This window comes from Rhamphochromis sp. 'chilingali', assembly GCF_963969265.1.
Source record: "Rhamphochromis sp. 'chilingali' genome assembly, chromosome: 6".
Lineage (NCBI taxonomy): Eukaryota > Metazoa > Chordata > Actinopteri > Cichliformes > Cichlidae > Rhamphochromis > Rhamphochromis sp. 'chilingali'.
This window is the reverse complement of record NC_137933.1, coordinates 21,139,158-21,163,968: the sequence shown is the minus strand read 5'-3', so window position 1 is coordinate 21,163,968 and position 24,811 is coordinate 21,139,158. Positions and strand designations below refer to the sequence as shown.

At 39.8% G+C, this 24,811-nt stretch overlaps 1 protein-coding gene across 4 annotated transcripts in view; it reads right to left on the bottom strand.

Moving 5' to 3' along the window:
* Positions 1-702: 702 nt before the first annotated feature.
* The window catches only part of syt7b (synaptotagmin VIIb), a 133,834-nt gene continuing 109,725 nt past the window's right edge, over positions 703-24,811 (bottom strand). For all 4 annotated transcript variants that reach the window (XM_080884073.1, XM_080884076.1, XM_080884075.1 and 1 more), the window contains 6 exons: positions 15,171-15,306; positions 8,687-8,954; positions 8,407-8,576; positions 7,973-8,087; positions 7,583-7,782; positions 703-5,246 (listed from right to left, as the gene is read on the bottom strand). In XM_080884073.1, coding sequence (XP_080740199.1) covers positions 5,142-5,246; positions 7,583-7,782; positions 7,973-8,087; positions 8,407-8,576; positions 8,687-8,954; positions 15,171-15,306 — 994 coding nt within the window. In that variant the 3' untranslated portion in view covers positions 703-5,141. The remainder of the gene's footprint in view (positions 5,247-7,582; positions 7,783-7,972; positions 8,088-8,406; positions 8,577-8,686; positions 8,955-15,170; positions 15,307-24,811) is intronic.

Sequence of the window (24,811 nt, the reverse complement as noted above, 5' to 3'; positions counted from 1 at the left end):
TCCAACACACTACTGGCAAGAAGTGGCCATGGATCTCAGGGGTCTAGCCCCACCTAAAAGAGTGACTACACCCCCTCAGCTGCATTTTACTGATGCACTTCAACTATAAGTTACACTAATTCATACAATTTGGTAATGAAAACCTGAAATATCACAGATAAGTTACTGTAATGTGAGCACAGTAGTTCTGCATGAGTTGAGGTAATCAGCACGACTCTGAGGAGGACACTGAGCAGATATTGAGAACTAGTTTCAAAGCACGACTCTACTGAAAAACTGCGAAACAAATGTAAATGTGTTGATGACACTGTGCGCTCACAATCATCCGTCCTACTGTGTGGAGAAAAAGTCTCTATTGTTTGTCTCCCCCTTTGCCTCTGCAATCTAAGATAGATATTTTTGCACTTTTAGAGTTGTGGCTAAATGTCTCCATGACTGTACTATCATATATAGCTGTCCTGAGCCAAATGCCTCCCCCAGTGTCAAAGTTGGTTGCCCATCCAGCACGTATGGTCTGCTCCTGACCCTGGTAGCCAGTAATCAAAAACTTAAAATAAAGACTGAATTAACTATTACTGTGAAATACACGTGTGAGTTAAAGTAATATAAATAAAAGAAAATATGAAAAATTCATACAATACCAGACCAGAAGTATCTTTGTTTTATATATACATTTATATCATTATATACACTGTACAGATTTCAAAAAAATAAATGGTCAATATTTAACATTGTGCACCCCACGGATGTGTAACTACAAAGAGAAAGGGAGTGAAACAGGGGGGTTTGTGATATCAAGGATAGATATCTACAACCCCATTAGTAATGATGGTTCTTTTTCTCTTTTTTTCTCCATACAGAACATTTTCACAATCATTTTATACAGTCAGTATATAAATTAAAATGTTGCTGGTTAACCTCTCTTTGTCTCAAGCAGTCCCTAAAGAGAATGCCCTAAAACAGAAATGCGAGCTTGTCCAGTAAACTTTACCAGTGTTTGGTTTTTGGCCAGTGACGAGTGTAGAAGACAATTTTAGCTCGATTTCTTAAAAAAATGTATCAAACCCTGACTGATCTTTAACCAATATTTAAATTGCATTGATTGACTTTCACTAAGCCTTTGGAATGTAATGCTTTGTCAGCAGGGCAGTACATCAGGACAGACAGATGAATATGAGAGGTGGTTATTTTGGGATGCTCCAAGGCTCTGCTCTGACCTGAGATGTAGCTAACAGTGAAGCAAAGAGGTGATGATTATCTCCTGTCTCACCTTTTTTCCCCCCCTCCTCCCTTCCTGACACTTGGAGAGGGAGCGCATATGGTGAAGAGCAAGGCGTGACGGGGTTCATAAGGCACACACAGAATACTTTGTGCCAGAAAGCATGTGTGCACAATGGGGGTGTTTTGAGGGAGCATCAGCTGTGACGTGAAGGAGCGACCCTTCGTTTTTTGGCCTTGGTGAATTAGATTGGTCCACTTAGAGAGGCGAGATAGGGCATAGAGGAAAAACGTCTTCAGCTGCTTTTGTTTAAACTGAAAATCTGGTGTATGGCGGTCAAATGGAGCAACTTTTATCTGTGGTTGTTGTAAAGCTTTTTTCTTGTGACCTTCACTCTCAGCTCATGTATAAGAGATCTAAATGTCCTCCAAACATGAGGAAAATAAGCCTGCTGTGAAGAGAGGTTTGTTCCAGCATCATCGTCAACAAGTGCAGTGATTCTTCAAGAAGTGACAACTTAAAAAAAAGAAGAAAAGAACATACTTCTCTGTACATCTGGATTCATACAGAATAAAAACAGCAAAGAATGCTGTTCAGTATTAAACTGGCAAAATAGAACTCAGTGCAGATATACACACAGGGACTCACAGTAAATACAATCACACAAACATAAGTTCAAATACTGACATTCAACCACGGTGCAAACACACACACATACATCCAGTAGACAAAAAACAAACAGTGGAATGTAAAAAGACTTTTCCCAACCCCAGGTGTTATTACTCTCATTTGTTTCCATTCATCCCAACAGCTCGTGTCTGTACAGGACTTGAGGGAGGTCGCATTCAGGCAGCAAAGATGTTTAAAAAAAATAACTAAATAAAGACAAACTCTGACTTTACATTCCCAGTTCTCGTTTCAAACAGAAAGGTGACAGGGCTTTCTCAACTGCAGCTCCACTCCCTGTGTCCGTTACAAATCCTCCAAATGCTGCTGTCTTTAAGTCTAGATTAACGACCCAGTTGTAGTCCATGATATTCCTGGGCTCTTAATCTCTTGACAACGTCTGCAACTTGTGGCTGCAGTCTTATTTTGTATTTTGGGCATATTTGTAATTTGTAATCTTGTAACAGTTTATAAACTTTTGATTTCATGTGATTTCTTCTCATATTTTACTGCATGTATTCATAAATTGTCAGTTCATCCCAAAAAAAGAGTCTAAAGGTTCATGGTCAACCTTGAAAACACAAATCTCAACTATATAAATACATTTTTAAAAAACCCTCAAGGTCTGCTTTCTTTTGACTACTACTGACTATTACTCATGGCTGCCCAGAGCAGTTTGCTCAGGCGGAGCCTGCACATACAATCTGAGATTTCTTGAGAGCACAAAGTGGCATCGCACCAAAACAGCCAGTTTTAAGTTACTACTGTAAGAAATATTTTTCTTGTAGTTTCTGGTCACTGCCACTGATGTACTGGACTTAGAGAAACTTGCTGGTATTGCATATTGGTGCAATGCCATGGTGTAGGATTGGGCACTTTATCACCATGAGATCTTGGAGATGGTTAAAAAAACAGCAGTAAAAAGCTAGAAAGAGGACATAAGATCTCAAAAAATGTTTTTCCAATCTATCACTAGTGTTATCAAGCCATGCATTAACGGTTGGCTGCTGTGGTACCACAGCAGTGAAATGTGATGGAAAAAAGTGAAATTCTAGTTGTAGGACTCAATATTTTCTTATAAACTCGGAAAACGTAGTGGTAAAAAAAAGAAAAAGAAAAAAAGAAAAAAGGTTTAAATATCAGGACATAAAAAACATAATCTGTCCTAGCAGGTCTTACAATGAGGTAAATACAACCTCACATGAAGTATAAAACATACTACACAGTCTCATTTTTTAATTCAAGAAACATTAAGCCAAAATGCCGAAACAGTGTGTGTGAAAAACTATGTGCACCTTAGATGTTTGGTCATAGCGCCACATTTGGAGAAACCCAAACACAGCAGATCAGCACAAACATCAACTGTCAAGCACGGTGGTGGAGGGGTGATGATTTGGGCTTGCAGCCACAGGACCTGGACACCTTGCAGTTATTTATCAAACTATTCTAGAGTCAAATGTGAGGCGATTTGTTTGACAACTAAAGCCTGGCTGCAATAATATCCCAAGCACAGCAGCAAATCTACAACATTGCAGAAAAGCTAAAAATTAAGGTGTTGCAAAGGCCCAGTCAAATTCCAGCTCTTAACCTCAAGTTATTGCTGCTAAAGGCGGTTCGATAAGCTTTCTACACACTATTTCTTCATTTTGGCTTAGTTTCAGTTAAACTAATGTGTTGTTGTGCATCTCAGGTTGTATTTACCACATGTCAATAACTTTTTATTATGTGCTGGTATGTAAAACTTTAGAACTGAGAAAGGGTGTACCTTTGCTTTACCATGTCTATATGTCGTCAACAATTTGCACAGATTGTTTTCTGCTCTCAAAGAAAACCATTTACATTGGGGTTTCTGGACTATATCCATTTACCAAAACACAACAACGTTAAAAATCAAAGTGGTAAATTGTTTGACAATGAAATCCTCTGTTATATATTTCCGGCAGTTAGTCTGATTTTCTGAGCTCAAATCTTTTACATGTGAAACTGAAACTAGCTGTCTTTTTTGAGACCACTAAAGGGCGTGTTAGAAAGTTGTGTATGTGTTTTGGACAGACTGACACTAACTTCAGTGACCTCCACCCACATGTTCAGCTAATCTCATTTTTTGTCATTGTTATCAAGGGCAGTTTGGTTTTCGACAATATTTTTTGTTCAGCCGTGCAAATCTAAAATATTTCCTCCCACACACACACACACACACACACACACACACACACACACACACACACACACACACACACACACACACACACACACACACACACACACACACACACACGCACACGCACACACACGCATTATCCCCACACTTCCACACTCATGGAAGCTGCTTTTTGCTTATTTTCTGGAAGAACAGGTTGATTCTCTAAGTTCTTTCGAAACAAAACTCATTAAATAAATAAATAAAACACAACATTAATCACTTTACTCTTTTTTTCTGTCCATCGGGAGTTAAAGAAAATAGGAAAGCAGTTTGACACTTGCCCCTTTTAGACCAGTGCTAAATGTTCATGTTCATATCCTTTTTTTCTTATTTTTTTCTTGACGATCTTCATTTGGGGTTACAGCACATCACCCACAGCACGCACAGACGACAAAGGGTTCCAGCCAAGGGAGAATTATTACAGTGGTAGAAGGAGGAGGAGGAGTGAAGAGTGAAAAACATGATGAGTGACAGAGTCCAGTTCCTGTCCATTTTAAATACAGCCCATCGCTCTTCTGTTGCCTGTGCCGCTTTTCCTGATTTTTTTTTTAGGCATTTTAAAGGAATGTCGGAAGAGAGACAGAAACACAGAAGGATTCAAACAATCAAGCAAACAATCAAACAAACACACTGCCACAGCGGATGGTTGGAATGCCTGTTTGATCCATTTTTGGTTGGTAGTTTGTAATTACGGGTGTTAAGAGGTACTGCTCTGATGTAAAACATTAGGGAAACGTGGTGGAAGAAAAAAAAAAGAGAAAAAAAAGAAAGATGGAACAAGGAGAGCGTATGACATCAAAGACATTTTTAAGTTCAGACAAACGGATGAGACAGGGTCAGGCGGGAATCAGATCTTGACAGGGGTGAAATTTAAGGAAGGTGTCAGGAGAACTGAAGGCGAGGAATATCAAAGAGGCCTGAGAACAAAGAGATGATAGATGGTCTGAAGCCCAACAGTGCATTTAGGTAGTAGGGGATATGTGCCGAGGGCAGGGGCAGGGTGGGGGGATTCTTCAGGGGAAAACAATGTAGGCAGGTGGGCTGCTGGGTCCTTCAGGCCTTAAGAGCATGCCACTGGGCCACGGCAGTGCGAGGATGACCCATCATGTCTTTCCAGTGTTTTACCTCTGCAGGGCCACTCTTCCATGAAAGATAAATCTGTGAGGAAGAGACAGTCACTGTAACTTCTATACAGCCACACAGAGATAGATGTTATTTGTAAAGAATGCTCCCAATAAAACAGCAGAGTATTAAGAGAAAAAAACTGTGACTCTTAAGTGTAGCCCTTTCACCACTAAGCCTGCTGCTCTAATTGGAATTTAACTCAAATCCAGAGCAGAAAAAAAAGCCATTAGAGCAAGAGATTTCACCCAGTGAAAAACTCAGAGAAAGGCTAATGCTGTTACTAATAGGATCAAACACAGACTCGTCTGCAAGCGATTCTAATGTAGCAAGAAACTCCTGGATTCCACATGAAAAATTGTTCACTTTTTCATTGTTCTCTATTCTACGAAGCTATTCTAATAATAGGCAACTGCGGCGTGAAAGAAAATAATATATGTGGTTAGAATGGGAATACATATAGTACCTGTAAATATTGTAGATGTGTATGAAAGCCTTATAAAGTAAATGCTCTTCCCTGCTGTACACAGCGTATAGATTTTTTTTAAGTGCCTGATGAAACAAAGATTTGATTTAAGCTTTGGTGTATTCCATTTTTATTCTCCTAATACATATACCGTATGTTTATTTATAGAAAAGCTGGTGTTTGGTTTTAAAAACAAGCAAATCATTCACTCTGCACAGGGAAAAAAAGGAGTTATTTTGGTTACTGTTAAGTCTGATATCTGAAGCAGTTATGGGATAAAAGAAACTGTGGTTTTATGGGATATTAAAATCCTGACAAATCCCACAAGTTTCGAGAAAAGAACAATCTAATTTGGTAGTAATTACAACCGAAGCAGAAACTGTTAAATTGCATGTCCAGTGAATTAATTCATATTAATTGTTGAGCAAGCGTAACACAGACTTGTTCAGTCAGAGCACCCAATGTGACTTTGTCTACAGGCAGCAGTACAAAGGAATACATAAACAATGGTCTGCAAAACTCCTTGAGCCAACCCTCAAATTTTTATATTTTGCTTGGAAAATGAGAAATAGGTGCAGTTATTTATTGAAGCAGGTGTAAATATACACGAAAATACAGCATGTAAAGTAAAAACAGAGTTTGTACAACGGGCTTGAAAATCAATATTTGGTGTGACCACTTTTATTCTTCAACACAGCCTGAACTCTTTTAGGCAGCTTTCTTGTAATTCCTTTAAGTAGTCTTCAGCAATAGTTCTCCAGGCTTGTTGAAGGACATTCAAAGCTCTTTTTTTTGGATGTTGGCCGTTTGACCAGTTTTCTCATATTTTTTTGAGGACACACTCAACACCATGCTGCGATATGGCAAGCTTACAGCAAATAGCTCTTTTGGAATTACCTTGTTGGTCAAAAGATGCAATATTATACTGTCAAATTGTGTTACTTTTGGCATTTTTGTAGATTCAACTAAAGAAATGGGAACATATTATGTATGTTTTTGCGACAGGCAGCTAGTAACAAAAAAGGATACAAATTTATAGTTGGTTCTTTGTTAAATTTTCTGTCATGTGTAGACACAGCACTGGTTAATCCCCTCAAGTTATTTGCCTGCTTGTGTGTGTGTGTGAAGGGCAGGACTGAAAATGTGTGGAAAAAGCAGCCAATGTCCAAAAACAACATTTGAAAGATCTACAGAAACCCTGGAGAACTGTTCTTTAAGACCACTTTAAAAAGTCACAAGAAACTCCAAGATTCCTTGGTTGCAAAATATAAAGAAATGAGGGGTGGCTTAAGACCTTTGCACAGTACTGGGTTCATATTTGCCGTTTAAAGTAAAGTACATCTACATGTCTTTGTGTCTAAAAGAAGCTGCAATTTATTAGATTTTTTTCCCCAGAAAGCATTAAAACTACGAAAAATTATAGGAAACTAAAAGATGCAGATAAGAAGTTTAAAATGTTTAATCACGTTGTAACAGAAATACATTAATTTTTCTCAGAGTTGATCAGCTAATTCAACAAAGAAATTCAGGGGATATTCCGGTTAAAGCTGGAAAGGTTTAAACTCACCATCTGCATTTAGCCAAAACAGTAAATGTGCAGTTTGCTGACTGTGTGTATCTCCATCTGCCTCTGTGCCATTCCTAAATGTTGTAGTATTAAGTCTAAATAAAGCACACTTTTACTTTCACACTTAAAATTAGCTGCTTGTTGTTTGCTGCATATGAGTTCATTTACAGCACAGGGGAATGAACTGCATGTTCCAGCAGGGGTCAGTAGAGACTGGCTCACTGATCATCTGCTGATGGTCTGACAGACAGTCAGAAAAACACAGAGGAAGAGAGAAAAAAAGAGGAGGAAGAAGAAGAAGAGAGGAAGAGGCGAAGAAGAGAAGTGGGAAGGAGATACCTTCCCAATGACATCATTGCGGCTGAGTCTGTCCTTGTCCATGACGGTGATAATTATGGTGGTCTCCCTCAGCACGTGGGCAGGCACGTCAAAGGGGAAGGACTCGTTGAAAACAGGGTTCAGACAGCGCTTCATTACCACCGTCTTCTTCTTCTCCACACGCTTGTCCTTGTGCATCAACCACACTTTTACGTAGGGGTCTGAGGAGAGGGAAATGTGCCGGTTATGAAGCAATATAGCATTCATGAATTACCAGAATTGGGGATTTAATGAGAACAAAAAAACAACAACAAAAAACCAAAAATGAAATATAAACACGCTATTTTCTCATTTTCTGTTGTTGGAATGTAAAAATGTATTGAAGAAAGGAAGATGAGGGAGTATCTATACCAGAAGTGCCTCCAATGTCCATGGCTTTGAGGTTGCGGGCTTTGATGATGCTCACAGTGATGGTGTTGGCTGTGGGGTTGTAACACAGAGACACCAACAGATCCCCTCGACTTCCCTGGAAAAAACCATAGACAATAACAAAAACAATAACAAACTGTTCATTTTGAATTGCCTCATTGCATTGCTCTCCATTCTGTCACTCATCCTATGTTTCCTTTGCTTGCCTGTGTTTCCTTCATCTACCTGTCAGCCTCTCCATATTCCCTATCCCTTCTCCCTCTAGCATGCTGCTACATCTCCCATGGGAGCATCACGGCAGCCAGGAATGACATCACCCGCTACATTCTGTCCCATCTTCTCTTTCTCTTCATCTTGCCCCCTCCCTTCCTGTCTATCTTCTTTTCCTCTACTCAGCCTCTTTCCTTCTTACTCACACTGCCATCGCTACATGGTTTCAGCTCCTTCCAGAAAGTCTGCATGTTGGCTAGGTCCAGCTTGTTGAGTGGAATGGACACCTCTCCTATTGGGTCGTTCCTGCTGAAGCGATCGTAGTCAAGAACCTGGAGGTACAGGGTCCTCTGAACCACCTTCTCATAGGGGAACCCTGAGAAAGAGATTCACACACGATAGTCTTAATATGTTACAGTGATCCAGACAGAAATGACTGCCTGCATATGCTGTGAATGTGTTTAAGGAAAGGCTTCCTGATCACACCTTCGAAAAGGAAGGTCTCGTTCCAGTGGGGGTTTAGATTCTTCCTCTTCACTTTTGTCTCCAGTTTGTGCTTCTTGTCTGGCAGCAGGTATAGTTTGACAAATGGGTCAGAGGTGCCAGAAAAGTCCTTAGCTGGCAAATCCTGGCCTTTGAGAATTTTCACAGTGAGGGTGGAGTCTTGAAAACTGTATCCAACACTGAACTGAATACGACCCAGCTTTTCACACACTGGACCCTCATGTTCTTCTTCCTCTGAACCTGGTGACAGCTGACAGAACAAGAGGAGATAAGCAGGGCATTATTTATTTTTATTCAACTCTGTTATCTTATTGGAGGATTTACAGCACTGGGAAAAGTCTTTAATCATATTCATTTATTAAATAAATAATGAATAAATAAATACACTTTCTTGAAATGCTGATTTCTATTCCCCTAGCCACACCCAGGCCTGCTTACTGCCAGACCTGTTTGACCAAAGAATCACTTGAATAGAGTCCATCTGACAAAGTGAAGTAGGCTAAAAGATGTGAAAAAGTTCACTGACATCTATGACTCTGGAAAGGGTTACAAGGCCATTTCTAAGGCTTTGAGACCCCAGTGAACCATAGTGAGAGCCATTATCAACAAGAATGGAGAAAACATGGGGTGGTGGTGAATGTTCCCAGGAGTCCAGGCCTACCAAAATTACCCCAAGAGCGCACTGACGACTCATCCAGGAGGCCACAAAAGAATCCAAACAACATCTGAACTGCAGGCCTCACTCACCTCAGTTAAGGTCAGAGTTCTTGATTCAACAATGAGAAAGAGACTGGGCAAAAACGGCATCCATGGGAGAGTTCCAAGGAGAAAACCACTGCTGACCAAGAAGAACACCAAGTTTGAACCACACCAACACCAACATCAAATTTGCCAGAAAACATCTTGATGATCCCCAAGACTTTTGGGAATATTCCTTGGACTGATGAGACAAAAGTTGAATTTTATGGATGGTTTGAGTCCTGTTAGCTCTGGTGTGAAACTAACATCTCTTAAGTATCATAAAAAGAACACCATACCAACAGTTAAACATGGTGTTGGTAGTGTGATGGTCTAGGGCTGCTTTGCTGCTTCAGGACATGGACAACTGGACCGGTGAGATCACCGTTGAATGGCACAAAAAATTGAAATGAAGGTTTTGGCATGACCTTAAACAGCCTGTTCATGCTTAAAAATGTCCAATGTGGCTGAATTAAAACAATTCTGCAAAGAAGAGTGGGCAAAAATTCCTCTGCGGGGTGAAAGTTGTGAAAGGTATCGCAAATGATTGTAGTTCTTGTTGCCAAGGGTGGAAATATGACAATTATAAGAAAGATTCCAGAAGGAATCAGAGGAAGAGAACCAGCACAATCTTGCAAAAGAGATTTTTTTACGGTACTTCCTGCTTAAACAAAAACCAAAAACAACAAATTGGCTAAAAACAATAATTGAATGGATATAAACTGAATTTTGTTTCCAAGGAGATAAGATTCCAGTTAAAGAATAATATGTGTTAATGCAGATAATGTCATTTTCCGTGCTGCTGAACTGGTGTGTCCAAATTGTGAGTAGATAGACTACTTTCTATAAACAACTTCCACCCACTGTGCAGTATGTTGTACATATGTCATTTGGGGTGGTGTTGCACAGGTAGTAGAGGTGGCGGTTTGATCATTAGCCCAGCCACAATAACAGACTTGTATGGTGACTCTGCCATAGTTGCTATGTGAGTTTGTATGCCTGTGTGGAAAAAGAAACCATCTGTGAATGATTTTATAGCACTTCTCTAAAGTTAAAAAGCTGGGTTTTTTTTAGATTATAGATCTGTAATAGCCATGCGGCAATGCTGCTGTCAGTGTTGATAATAAAGTGTTTAAAATCTAAGCATACTGCTCAGATTTAAGTACATAAAGGATTATAATAAGTCCCTATAACAAAGAATACTGACGTGATAATGAGGGGGTTATTTTGAATATAAGACTGTTACATTAGACCGCATTACTTTATGTTTTTTTCCTAATGAACTGGGGCTGGATAGGTATAAAAGTGTAGCACCGCGGGAGCTGCACTGCTATGATCTAAATCAAGGGTCAAGCTCTGCAATATTCACAGCATGGTCACACAGTCTGAACACTTAAAGAGGAGCGAACACTAAACAAGTGACTTGAACTCCACACCACGGGGGGCACCAATTCTGAACTTCACCATAAATACCACAGCTTGTAAGTGGCAAACTAGCATGATGTTATGTTGCATGGCTAGCGTCCCCCATAAGAAAAGGGCAGAGCTGGTTGCATGGCTGTTTGGAAAAGCAGATTATCTATTGACAGACACATCCTCTGACTGATGGTGACATGGCCTGAAGGGAGGGAGAGAATCCAGTTTAAAAAGTGCTATCTGATGGGGGAAGAGCTGGAGGCATTATTCAAGGGGCAGAAACATAATATCCAATTCTGTATTTTCCCACACAATCCTGGTGGTGCTGCCCAGCCTCATTCTCTATGCTGAATATGTTCACTTTTCATTATGCAGTCCTCCAGCCAACAGATGGCCTAAATTGCTATTCCCAATTTTCTGCATTTGGATACTCTCGTTTTCTTAGAGTCCCCCCCTCCCTTCTTATCCAGTTTTTAAATTTGCCTTCCTAATTTCTTTTTCTAAAAACCACAGCGATCCACGTGCAACAGAGGCAAACATGGCCAGATATATACAGTGGGGCAAAAAAGTATTTAGTCAGCCACCGATTGTGCAAGTTCCCCCACCTAAAATGATGACAGAGGTCAGTAATTTGCACCAGAGGTACACTTCAACTGTGAGAGACAGAATGTGAAAAAAAAAATCCATGAATCCACATGGTAGGATTTGTAAAGAATTTATTCGTAAATCAGGGTGGAAAATAAGTATTTGGTCGCCTCAAACAAGGAAAATCTCTATCCATCCATCCATCCATCCATCCGCTTCCGCTTATCCTTTTCAGGGTCGCGGGGGGCGCTGGAGCCTATCCCAGCTGTCATAGGGCGAGAGGCGGGGTACACCCTGGACAGGTCACCAGTCTGTCGCAGGGCCAACACACAGGGACAGACAACCATTCGCACTCACATTCATACCTAGTGACAATTTGGATTATCCAATTAACCTATCCCCACAAGCTGCATGTCTTTGGACGGTGGGAGGAAGCCGGAGTACCCGGAGGGAACCCACGCAAACACGGGGAGAACGTGCAAACTCCACACAGAAAGACCCCGGCCTGATGTTGGAATTGAACTCAGGACCTTCTTGCTGTGCGGCAACAGTGCTAACCACCGTGCCACCGTGCTGCCTATATATAGATTATATCATATTATATAGACACACTCACACACACCACACATAAATGTATCATTTACTCTTGCTTGAGTAACATTTGCTAAAAACCGCAGAGCACATCTGTTTTTTGGAAGTCATGTCGTTAAATGCACAGTTGGAAGAAAAAGCGTGCTAACCCTTTGGGGAAAAAAGTAACTTAGGCTTTCAGCACTTCTACAAAAACAAGGACAGATCTTCATCTAAACCCCAATATATAAAAGAAAAAAAATAAACAGTTTTACATTTTATGTTCTAATTATGCATAGGTAATAATCCCTCTGACTGCATTCCTTTATCAGCAGTGACTCCTGTCAGATGTTTCCTCGAACTGCTTATGAGACCAGCACAGTATTAAGGAGGAATTCAGGACTGCTCCTCACTACATAACTGGTTTGAGTTCATCAGTAATTCTGAGATGACTTGAGTGGACTCTTTAGGTCATGCCACAGCATCTCAGTTGGGTTAAGGTCAGGACTCTGACTCGGCTATCTCAAAGCATGAATTTTGTTCTTTTTCAGCGATTCTGATTCTTAATTTACTTGTGTGCTCTTCGTCAGTGTCTTATTCCATCAGTAAATCTCTCCAAAGCTTAAAGTAATTGACTTTTGCCCTGATACTACAGTTCAAAACTTCTTCACACAACTTTAAATTCATTGTTTCCCCATGGATTGCCAAGAGGCCAGGCCTAATTCCAAACTTACAACATGCTCTTTTCTTCTTCTTGTCCTTTCCTCATTGTTATGCAGCATTTTTCTCACAGTGGATAAAAAAAAGTCAGATTTGAGGGAGCTGCAGAGATCTGTGCAGATGTCCCACTTTTGCTGTCTGACTTCTGTTCTTTTTCACTTCTTTCAGGGCTTCGTGTTGAGTTCGTTGTGTGATCTTTGCAGGCCAGCCACTCTTGGGAGCACAGCAGCCCTACATACCTCCACTTTGAATCAAATTGTCCTTTTGCACCTCGATGAACACTCATAAAAAAGCATTTAACTTTTTTTTTTCTAGCCACCTTTGTGCATCTCTACAATGCACAATGCTTCTTCTGTCCTGTGAGTCAAAGTTGTTGTGATCTAGGAAAGGGTCACACATGTCAGTCTTGAAAAAAAGCAACCAGACTTCACCTCTACAAGCGACACTTCCAGTCGGATCTCCCGATCTCTTAGAATGGCTGATTCCAAGTAGTTTTTGGAGAGCTCATGAGCACTTTTAGCAATTCTTGACTGCAAGTGTTCAAGAACAACATAAAGAACACTTTTATGTTGTTTCATCAGATATTATTTGTCTATAATTCTGAGCTATTATTGTCAAAATGTTACAACCCTTTCCTTTCCTTTGTAACTGCGATTCAAAAATGAATGGACTAACCCTCGGGTGCTCGGGATCCTTCCATTAGATTCCTTGACAGTGGCAACAAACGGTAGAATATCACTAGCCTTATCCTTTAAACAAATAAAGCACATATAAGCCTCCCTATAATGTGTGGATGTGTGATAATAGGCAAAGACACTTTTCACACCACACTTTCCACCACTCTGTGAGCACCACACAAAATGAAAGCCGTGTCAGAGTACGTACTGATAAGAACCTGATGCTGACAGGACCCCCATGCAATCTCCCCCAAACCCCTATCACCTGAGATGCTTGAGTGGGTTGGATGCATATATACTGTGACGTCCAATAACATTTCACTCGGTCCCTCCTCTCAGTACTGTCTGTATATATGACTATGTCTTTTCATATAGCACCACAAGTGGCTCAAAAGTGCAGGATTGGTATTTTCAGCATGAAAGGAGGGTTGTGTAATATATAGATGGCTTTGGCAAAAGTGCCCAGAATGAGTATTATCATTAGGCACTGCCACTGTGAATTCCTCAGACACCCCATGAAACCCACATAATTACACAGTGCTCATACCGATCTGCCATATTCTCACAGCACCCACAGCAGCACTGCATGTTCTCTCACAGCTAATTACCGAACCTCTCTGAATCAGGTGCACGTTGCCGCCCCTCCCGGCGTCTCACTTCAGGGTAATGATTGCTTTATGTTTCAGTTAGCTGACTTACTGTATAGCCGCAGCTAACTGTAACGCTCTACAGGTAGGTGCGCTGAGGGTGAAGGAGAAAGCACTTTCCTGAGTGATGAAAGACTTCTCAAACAGCTTTCCTCCTCAATTGAACTGAAGCGCGTAGGCTTTCTCCGTCTTTGAACCAAAAGACTGCATTATATACAGTAAGTGACACGTAGCTCATGATAAATAAATCTGCATTGCAACTTTGATCTTATCTTTGAAGCCTTGCCAATTATTTCTCATATAGTGAAATATCAAAGAAAATCATTGCACTTATCAAATAAACCACTGTGATCTAGAAAGCAGGTAAGCAAGCAAAAAGGTTATCTGGTGGGGAAAATTGAAGGTTTCTGAGAAAATCTACTACCTCTAAAATATATTTTCATTTTAGATTGGCTGCAAACAGACACCCCACTGGCACGATACATTTTTGTGTTTTTTCAGAAATGACTTTGACAGGTTAGGTATTATTATTACTGATAGCAATGATTGTCAAAATACAAAAATAGGGCCACGATGCTTAAAAAGAAAGAAAGAAAAGAAGCTGGGATTGTACTTTATCGCTGACATTTAATTCAGCACAGTCAGTGAAAGTGGATCATTTTAACTCAACTGTCAACTGCTGTTTTCAAAGGTAAGATAAACTGTCAAGCTGCAAACCGCCTCAAAGAAGACGATTAGCTGCTATAAGTTAGAAAACTGGGCAGCACAGGCGATAAACATAAACAGTACTGCTAAATGTATTAATTTGAGCTTTTAAAACAGTGTTCTTTGTAATGGTGATTAATCACAAACGGGTGAAAGTTTTGAACATTTTACACTATTTTCATCTACTCCTTTGGCTCGTCTTCCACTTTCTTATCTCCAGATTTGCATGCACCTTTCATCTTAGATTATGAAAGATGATCTGAAAGTACCAGTGAAGTCTCTCTGCCATCTCATTTATTCTGATTCAGAGGCTTTGCCAAAAGCAGTTCTTCCTCTCTAAATATAGTTGAAATCATCAATGCAGAAAGCAGACTACAGATCTGAGCTATTAGTACTCGTGTATGTTACCATGAGCATGTCACTGGTGACCGAGTTGGCCAAGTCAGAAACAGAAGAGTTGGCTTCGTGGCCCTGCCCGTGGCGGCGTCCGGTCTCGTCTGGAGTCTGACCTCTGGGGCTGCTGCCTGGTTTGTTACCTGGAGTTCTGTTAAAACAGAAACAAGCACAGTGATTTTTACACATATAGCTTGTTTCCAGTGTTCCTAAGTTTATCCTCAATACATGTAGTTTACATCCTCGGGCCAAATATTAATTATTTGTTTTGAAAATTTGTATTTAAGTGTAGCTAAGAACCAATATCCTACCAGACAGGCCACAGGAAGTCAATTATCATTACCTACAGCAAGAACCAATGCAATGAAAAGAACAGTTTTATAATGGCCTATAAAGGGAGAGAATTCACTGTCAATACAGATAACACAAGAAACCAATAAAACTGGATTGAAAAAACTGTCTAATTTAAAGGGCTTACCCTGATTTGAGTCACGGTTTGTGTTATAAGTTGGTTTGCATGTGTGTGTTTCATTATTACACCATGAAAATGTAAAGATTTGTGGCCTCAAGATCCTAATAAACCAAAGTAAGGTAAGGTAAATTTCCTGGCTTACATTACCCAATTACTCTTGTTTCCTTGCTGTTCCACTTCAGATTTTCCAGGTATTTCCTTGTGCGTTTTTCCTAATCTTTCCCTTTAAGTGACCTTTTGAACTAGTTTTTGGGTTTTTTTTGCCCACCTCATGTGGCAGTCTGCTTGCATAGATTAAAGATTTGGATCTTTGAATTGTAATTCTGTCTCGTGGGTCCTTTTCCCATTACATTTGTTTCAAATAACGTCAATCTTCCTGCCAGCATACAGTGACATTAGGCAATAATATGTTTGCAGCAACTACTGGATGGAAAATTACACTGCCCCTGTAAATAACGACAAATATCAGTGGACACTTTAGTAACACCTGGCTGCTACTGTTTTGGACTCCTTTTTACATTCACAGCTGCATGAATTCTTCATTGCACAGATTCAACAAGGTGCTGCAAACAGCCCTCAGAGATTTTGGTCCATGTTGACATGATAGCATCACACAGATGTTGCAGATTTGATGGCTGCAGATCAATAATGTGAATAATTGCGCTGTGAACCAGTGACTATGGAGGAGACCTCAGCTTTGAGCTTTTTGAATGGTATGTTTTCTTGATGGAAGCAGCCTTTAGAAGATGGATACACTGTGGTCATAAGGGGATGGACACAGTCAGCAGCAATAGTCAGCTGGACCGCCATTCGATCTGTGCTCAGTTTGTACTAAGGGGTCCAAAGTGTGCCAAGAAAATATCTCCCACACCATTACATCACCACCATCAGCCCTAACCTTTGATACAAACCAGGATCCATGCTTTCATGTTATTTATTCCAAATTCTGTCACTGCCATCTGAATGTTGCAGCAGAGCGCTGTCATCACCCAGAGAACAGCTGCTCACTCTGTCAGTGCGCCCCAGGGCAGCTGTGGCTACAATGTAGCTTGCCATCGCCAGTGTGTGAATGTGTGTGTGAATGGGTGAATGACTGAATATAGTGTAAAGCGCTTTGGGGTCCTTAGGGACTAGAAAAGCGCTATACAAATGCAGGCCATTTACCATTTTTTTTTATTTTGTGTTTTTCTGAGATGGTTGTGTGGGCAAACCCCAATCTGGCACCAACAGCCATGCAACACTCAAAGTCAAAGTCCTAAATGCACTGAGTTGTGATTGGCTGAGAAAATGTTTGCATCAATCTGCAGTGAAACAGGTGTACCTAACACAATGTCTGATAACTGACAAGTGAAAACAGTCAACCACGTGCAGCAACAGACTCTCACACTGGTATATTAATAACGGTTTCCTTTTTTAAAAAAAAATCAATTTAATTGTTTCTCCTCTCTCCCCTATTTTGGGATTGGTCATGTCTCCCTGTGCTCTCTTTTTTCCCTTTTCTCTTTCCCCTAACCCCCAACTGATTGCAGCAGATGGCTGCTCCTCCCTGAGACTGGTTCTGCCGGAGGTTTCCTCCTGGTGAAAGTAAGAATTTTTTCTTCTCACCACAGCACAGTGCTTGCTCACAGGGAATCGTCTTATTGTTGTGGTTTCCTCCTGAATACCGTAGGGTTTTTACCTTGCAGTATAAAGAACCTCGAGGCAGCTGTTGTTGTGATGTTGCGCCACATAAATACCTCTGAATTGAACTGAACTGAACATATTACAGTGATCCAGATACTTTTTTGTATTTAAGTTGCTCAGGTAGCATAGGTTGTAATAAAATTGCATCAAAAAGACATTAAAGCAGTCATGGCCAATTTCTTGCAGTGGTTGACTATTAATATATATATATAAATTAAAAACGCTCCAAGATAAACATACACCAGTGCAAAACTTTGTCAGACACCACCTGTCACTTTAGACACTTTGAAGACGATCTGTACAGAAAACTATTTTTAGAAACAAATGCTGCTTTTAACGATGCTGCTAAAAAATTCTTCCCAGCTTTTTCATTATGTAACTATTTGGGATACAGAAAAATACAAACATGTGATACCAGTCTAGGCATAGTGACAAATAACACTAATAAGATGATGCAGCGAGAAAAACAAAAAATAGCGAGAGTGACAGTCAGACAGACAGAAATAGCGAGCGAGTGAGCAGGTGAGATACTAAATACAAAGGTAACAGCGCAAGTTAGATTAAAAGAAGGGAAAGATGATCCACGAGATGAGATAAATTAGAGTAAAAGCAAAGGAGATGATTTATTTTTATTGAGACAATGACGGAATGAATGTGAGACACAGTTAGACACACATTAAGCTTTAGCTCAGAGAAGGGGAGATGGGATAAAAGCTCTGAAACAAAGCAGAACAGAATTGGCGAGGAGAGTCAGACACGCTAAAAAGCAGACAGAGGAAGCAAACTGACGTGTAACACAGGAAAGCAAAATAGAAGGAGGCTGGAGAAAGAGGGGTGAGAGATAGACAGGGGTTACATAGCAAAGAGACAAGCAGAAGTAGAACGATGCTGAACAAGAAGAGGTAAAAAAAGAAAAGGATATGGTGTGGAAGAGAAAAGAATGGATTCGTCACTCCGCGTTTATTTCCTGTGATTTGCAGGTCATAGAGCCAACGATGCACCACAGCCTCAATTCAAACTGTAATGGTTTATGTTCCACAGGTCTGTCAAATGCAGATTAGTCTCACATGCATGTGATCCCTGCAGGTTAAGCTAAAAATACTCAATTGAACCTTTTAATATCGACCCTTAATACGTTAGGGAACCATGTCCCACCTTAAATAATTACATAACACCTGGATGTCTCGCTCTGCCACTGATGTGACTCTCACCGGCACAGTGTGTGGTCTGTGTTTTACACATTGTTAATATTTCACCACTAATACATCTAAAGTTTGTACAGCAGCTGATCAGCTCACAAAGCACAACTTAACACACAATTTTTTTTACAAAGCAAAGAGATGAGTTAAATGGAAAACCTGACATTCTCACGAGACCTACCATATTTGAACAAGTTCCCGCAGAGCCAGGTACCTGCTGAGCTTTGAAGGACCAAACAGTGAGAATAAATGGGTCACATCGTTAACAGAGTTCATAGAGAGGACAGAGGGTACCTTGACACAGACACAAGACTTGTAATTGTGCTGTGGTGGTGGAGTAGTTAGTGCCATTGCCTAGGAGCCTAACATGGAATTGTGGGTGGGCCTAAGGGGCCCGACTGATCATACTTATCAGTGATGGGAATAACAGCGTTACAAGTAATGGCGTTACTTTTTTTCAGTAACGAGTAATCTAACTAATTACTATTTCTATCGTTACAACGCTGTTACCGTTACTAACAAGCAGAGCTGGACCGGCCATCGGGCATACCGGGCATTTGCCCGGTGGGCTGATGGTGATTTTTTGTTTTTATGGGCCGATGGGTGTTTTTTTTTTTTTGTTTTGTTTTTTGTAACGGTAGAAACAATGAAAGATGGTGGATTGGCCAGATGCTGGCCGATGTGTAAAAATAACTCAGTTGTTTGGTGGTGGCTATGGTGGAGCTTCCACAGAGGCCAGCAGGTGGATGAGAGAAAGGGGAGGCAGGAGGAGGAGAGACCCGAGGCGGCCTCCGGTCCGAGTGTCAGGTGAACTGAACTTCAGGTAGGAAGTTATGACCTACAGTCTATATGGGTCAGATATAAACCAAGGTTAGGTGTGGTTTATTATTTGTGCTAACTTTTTACAGTCAGTTACAATAACTCGTACTGTGTACTAGCTAGCATGACGGAGTTTCTATACAGCTGGGTGGGTGCTATGATGTTACTGATAGTGAACTTATTCATAAGGTGAGTTAGTATAGTTGCCAACTGTCCCGTAAAAAACGGAATTGTCCCGTATTCAGAGAAATAAAGTAGTCGTGGTAAGCCAATCACATGACTTTAAGATGACAAAGCAACAAGGTGATATATACCAGTTTTTAAACTGTGCTGATAGGCCATGTCATAGTCATGATAAACAATATATATACGCGTGTTTCTTCCTGAATAGTTTCATGTTTACTGTCTAAGGACAGCGCTAGCAAGCACTCTCTGCTTATGAACAAAAATTTAAAAAACAAAACAAAAAACAGCCCGTTCGTTTTGGTGGAAAAATGCACCATGACGGCCAAAAGGATGATACCAAACAAGGCAAAGTAAATACTTTTTAAAGATGTAATGTGGAGGGAAAATCAAAAGTAGTGAAAAATGGCCAATTATACCCTGGACCCCAGAGGGTTAAATGTTTTTTTTAAAGTAACGCAATAGTTACTTTTCAAGTAATTAATTACTTTTAGAATCTTGTAACTCAGTTACTAACTCAGTTACTTTTTTGAAGAAGTAACTACTAACTATAATTAATTACTTTTTCAAAGTAACCCAACACTGATACTTATACTTTGTATGTTTTCCATGTGCCGGCACGGGTTTCCTGCAGGTATTATGGCCTCCTCCCGCAGTGCAAACAGGCAAACATAGCAAAAATGATTCATGAATGGTTTGTGGAGCACAACGAGTTTTAAATGTTGACATGAATTCACTCCAGTCTAGCATCTGTGGGATGATGTGGGCAAACAAGGGGCCCCACCTCGCAACTTACAGGACTTAAAGTTTAACTGTTGTTAAAATCTTGGTGTGAGATACCACAGCACAGTTTGAGGGGTTTGGTGGAGTCCATGCCTCAAGAGGTCAGGGCTGTTTTATCAGCAGAAAGGTGGACAATATAATATTAGAAAGGGGGTTATAACGTGATGCCTGATCTCTGTATATACTAGAGATGGCAGGATACCACTTTTTTATGTCCGATACCGATATCATAAATTTGGATATCTGCCGATACCGATATGAATCCGATATAGTGTTTTTTAATCAACAAAACTGTTTTTTAAATATCTTGCTGAATTTTGTATAAGTTCATACTCAAGTTTAAAACAACAACTACACTAAAGCTATTCTGTTATACCTGTATGCAAAAAAAAATGTTTCATAGTTCAGCAATACTGATCAATCTAATAAACTTAAACCTACACCATCCTCCCTATTCTGGTATTTTAAAGAGTACTTAGCGTAAATATTAAGCAACCTAACTAATAGGGTTCCAACTCCCAGCAACAACAAAAATAAATAAATAAAAAATAGGGAACCACCCCTCACGCTCCACCTCATGATGCTTAATCGAAGTAATCAACCTTAATTTGATGCAGTGTGAAAAAAAATGCACAGAAATCAATTATTTTTCAAGAAATATTAAATAGATTCAACATCTTTCTTCAACAAAATTGCAGACTGCACAGATGGTACCTTCCCAAAGGAAAAAGTACTATAGCTTACTAGGGTATATTTATTACCGTAGACTCAACAGTTACTATATACAGTAATGGACTTCTATTCCTTTTACATCAAATTAAAACTTTGGGTGTAAGATTCGGATAATTATTTATTAAAAGCTAGACATTTTAAATGAGAATAAAGAAAAGTGTGTCTTTGTGCCCCTTTTCCCTGTTAATGCCCTATCGGGCCCCCTGGCTAAACTTTGCTAGATCCGCCCCTGCACAGTTACAGCCGTCAGCTGCGTAGAAAAAGATCCTCGTGTAGAAAGTAATATTAAATAAATTCTAACAACAGCTTATCAAGCTTAAACGTGCTGCTGTTGTTTATCCACTGGTTTCCTCTTTCTGGTGCAAAGTGGGCCAAAAGCAAACTAGAGAGATGGACTCGCCACAGAAAAGCCGATCAGCTGATCGTTAAGCAGTTTCATGATTGAAGTAGCAGCAAGAGGAGGCAGTCGCTCCATATATCGCTTGTTAAGCTTAACGCAGGAATGCTTTACAAACATTCAGAGATGGACTTACACACTTGCTTTACTTCTCTCGGGGATAACTTTGTCGGAGATGAAATGCCGGGTTGCTAGCGAAGCTCCACATGCTATCCAGACCACCGACAGGTCCCGCATGCCACAGCCGCTCTATCACGTGATGCATACTGCTCCGACGTGCTAACGTTCTGAGGCGAGTTAAGGCGCGTTGCAAGTTTTGTGAGGTGCTTTCGTGATATTTAATGGATCGGATTACATTTTTTATTTTTCTCCGATATCCGATCCAGTAATTTAGGTCAGTATCGGACCGATACCGATACGTAATATCGGATCGGTCCATCTCTAGTATATACATTGTGTTAAAGGACTGAATGCACATTACATGGCTTTGGTCATTTCTCGACAAATATTCACAGCAAAATAAAAAGGAGATCTTGTAGGGAAATAATGGAGAAAATGCCCAGCTGTGTTTATGTAAGGTTCATTGTTTAAGGTTCATGTGGCCTCTGTCTTGTGTGTTTGATAGTGATTTAGTAGGGCTCATTGGGCTGTCACTTTGCCAACCCTTCCTACAAATAAGCATTTATAGACTCTTTGGGTAGAGACCAGCTGACAAGCATATATTATGTGCCCTATAGTTTAAAGTGAGGAATGTCTTATCCATGAAACTGAGCTACCACTGAAAACACATTTAAAATAAATCCTTCTTAAGAGTTTCATTTAAAAAAAAAAAGAGGAAAATAACTCAACAGTACAACCTACCTGGAATATAGAAACAAACATTTTAACATTTTTAGGTACTAAGTGGGATGCTGAGATTTTAGTGTTGGCAGCAGACATTTAGAATTACTTTGACTGTGCCAATAACCACAGTTTTCAAACCGGTCCCCACTGAAAACATATGCTTGAAAGCACAAAGGTGGATTAAAGCAAGTTCTCTGCTCTTGATTATAGTAAAGACACGAAATACAATCTGGGTTTAGACAAAAATCAAAAGTAAATAAAATCACAAAATGTTTTGACCATGATTCAGTAATTCTCTTTTGTCTTTCCTGGTCTTGGTCCACATCTTTAAATTCCTATCCTTTGAATCTTTGAATGCTGGCTATCCCTTTATTGTTGTGATCAAAAACAGTGTTTGTTCCACTCTTAACTTTGTGGGACACTTTTTAAACAATATCACCATTTCCCAAAAGCACTGATTTTATATTAGTCCCTTCATATGTCTGAGGGCTTATAACATTAATGTTAACTAACTAATAAAAGTTTTGTTGAAAAGACATTTTCATTCTATGTAATCAATTCACAAATGTATAACTTAATTAATCTTCCATGTTTCTCAACCCTTACATGCTATTCATATTCCATACTTTTATATTTTAGCTTGCTTCAGCTTTCACATAATATGTGTCTATAACAAACTTTGAACAATATATCTATTAAGTATGTGTAAATAGCCTATTTGGCATTAATAAATGGATAATCAGTCCTTAATAAATGTTTCAGTGAGAAGGGAAAATGTATTTCTTGCATGTATTTTTCATGTCATGTTTTATTTAAGACATGAAAAAACCCAACAACCACCATGTTATAGTATTATTTTGAAATAATGTTATGATGATATGCGATTCCCACACTATCTTGTCCATCACACTGCCTCTACCAGCTTGCTTTCTTCCCATAGTGCATTCTGGTGCTAGGTGTTCACCAGGTAAGTGATGCACATGCACATGATGTAAAAGAAAACGTGATTCATTAGACCAGGCCACCTTTTTCCACTGTACTGTGGTCGAGATCTGATGTTCACATGGCCATTGTTGGTGCTTTCGGTGGTAGACAGGAGTCAGCATGGGCACTCTGACTGTTCTGCGGCTATGCAGCCCATACCATACACAAAAAACTGTAATGCACTCAGTATTCTGGTGCCTTTCTATCAGAACTAACATGAACTTTTTTAGCAATTTGAGCTACAATAGCTCATCTGTTGGATCAGACCACACGGGTCAGCCTTCCCTCCCCATGTGCATCAGTGAGCCTTGGCTGCCCATGACCCTGTTGCTAGTTCACCACTGTTCCTTCTTGGACCACGTTTGATAGATACTGACCACAGCAGACTGGCAACACTCTACAAGAGCTGCAGCTTTGGAGATGCTCTGACCCAGCAGTCTAGCCATCACAGTTTGTCAGACTTGCTCCTTATGCTTTTATACTTTATACTGCTTTTAAACTTTAAGGATACAAAGTTTGTTTATTTGCTCCTTTATATATCGCAGCCGCTAACAAGTTCTATGATGAAGAGATAATCAGTGTTATTTACTTTACCTGTCAGCAGTCATAATGTTATGCCTGATCGTTGTGTGCATTGATTAAAAAAAGTTTTAATCAATGCACACTTGCATAGATTATGCATGAGAACATATTCACTCCTCTGTCTACTCTAGTATATTGAGGTACTGAAAGTTTTTTTTTACTTGATGAATAAAGCTCAAGTAGAGAGATTCAGGTAGAGTCAAACAAACCTCTAAAAGCAACCAGTGGAAAGTGTGCTGGATAATAAATTAACAGGTACTGTAAAAATGTTCCCGTCTTTCAAACATGAGACACACAATTAGTTGTTCGGTGCTCGAGCAGACACAAGAAAAGCAATAAACGATTAACAAAAAACAGACAGCCCCCCTTCCCAAAAAATGCCATTATAATGTATGGATCCAAACTGGGAGTTATCCAGCTCGACATGCAGAAAACATCTGTCAAGCCCTTCCCTCTCTTCAGCTTGATAGCCTAATTTATCAACAAGAAAACAAAGCATAATTCACTACATTGCTCTAACGTGTGCATTTATCATTGAATACTCAGTGAAAACACAAAGTTTGCATAAAACATATACCAGACAAAACATTTATAGAAAATAAGATACCATTTTTAGTAATGTAAAAATTTGTTCTACTCGTTTATCATAAGAGAGATGCCATTAATTGGTTATAAATTTTAAACATATCTAATAAAAACAAAAGGGTCAGATTCTTTTGCATTTCAGGTGATTAGAGCCTGAGCAACATAGGATTTATAAGACTAATACTGATATTTGGTGATGCGATACGCCAGTATATTGGACAACAGTTTTTTCATTCAGAAACATGATACTTAAACAAATTACCATTAGCACTTGCTTTGTGCAGTTAGTCATTTACTCCTTTACATCCTCCCAGGCTACTCAGGTCCGCTAGTGTTGTGTTTGTGGTGTTCCAGACATGGGTGTTGCTGGTCTGGATTGACTACAAGAAAGCCT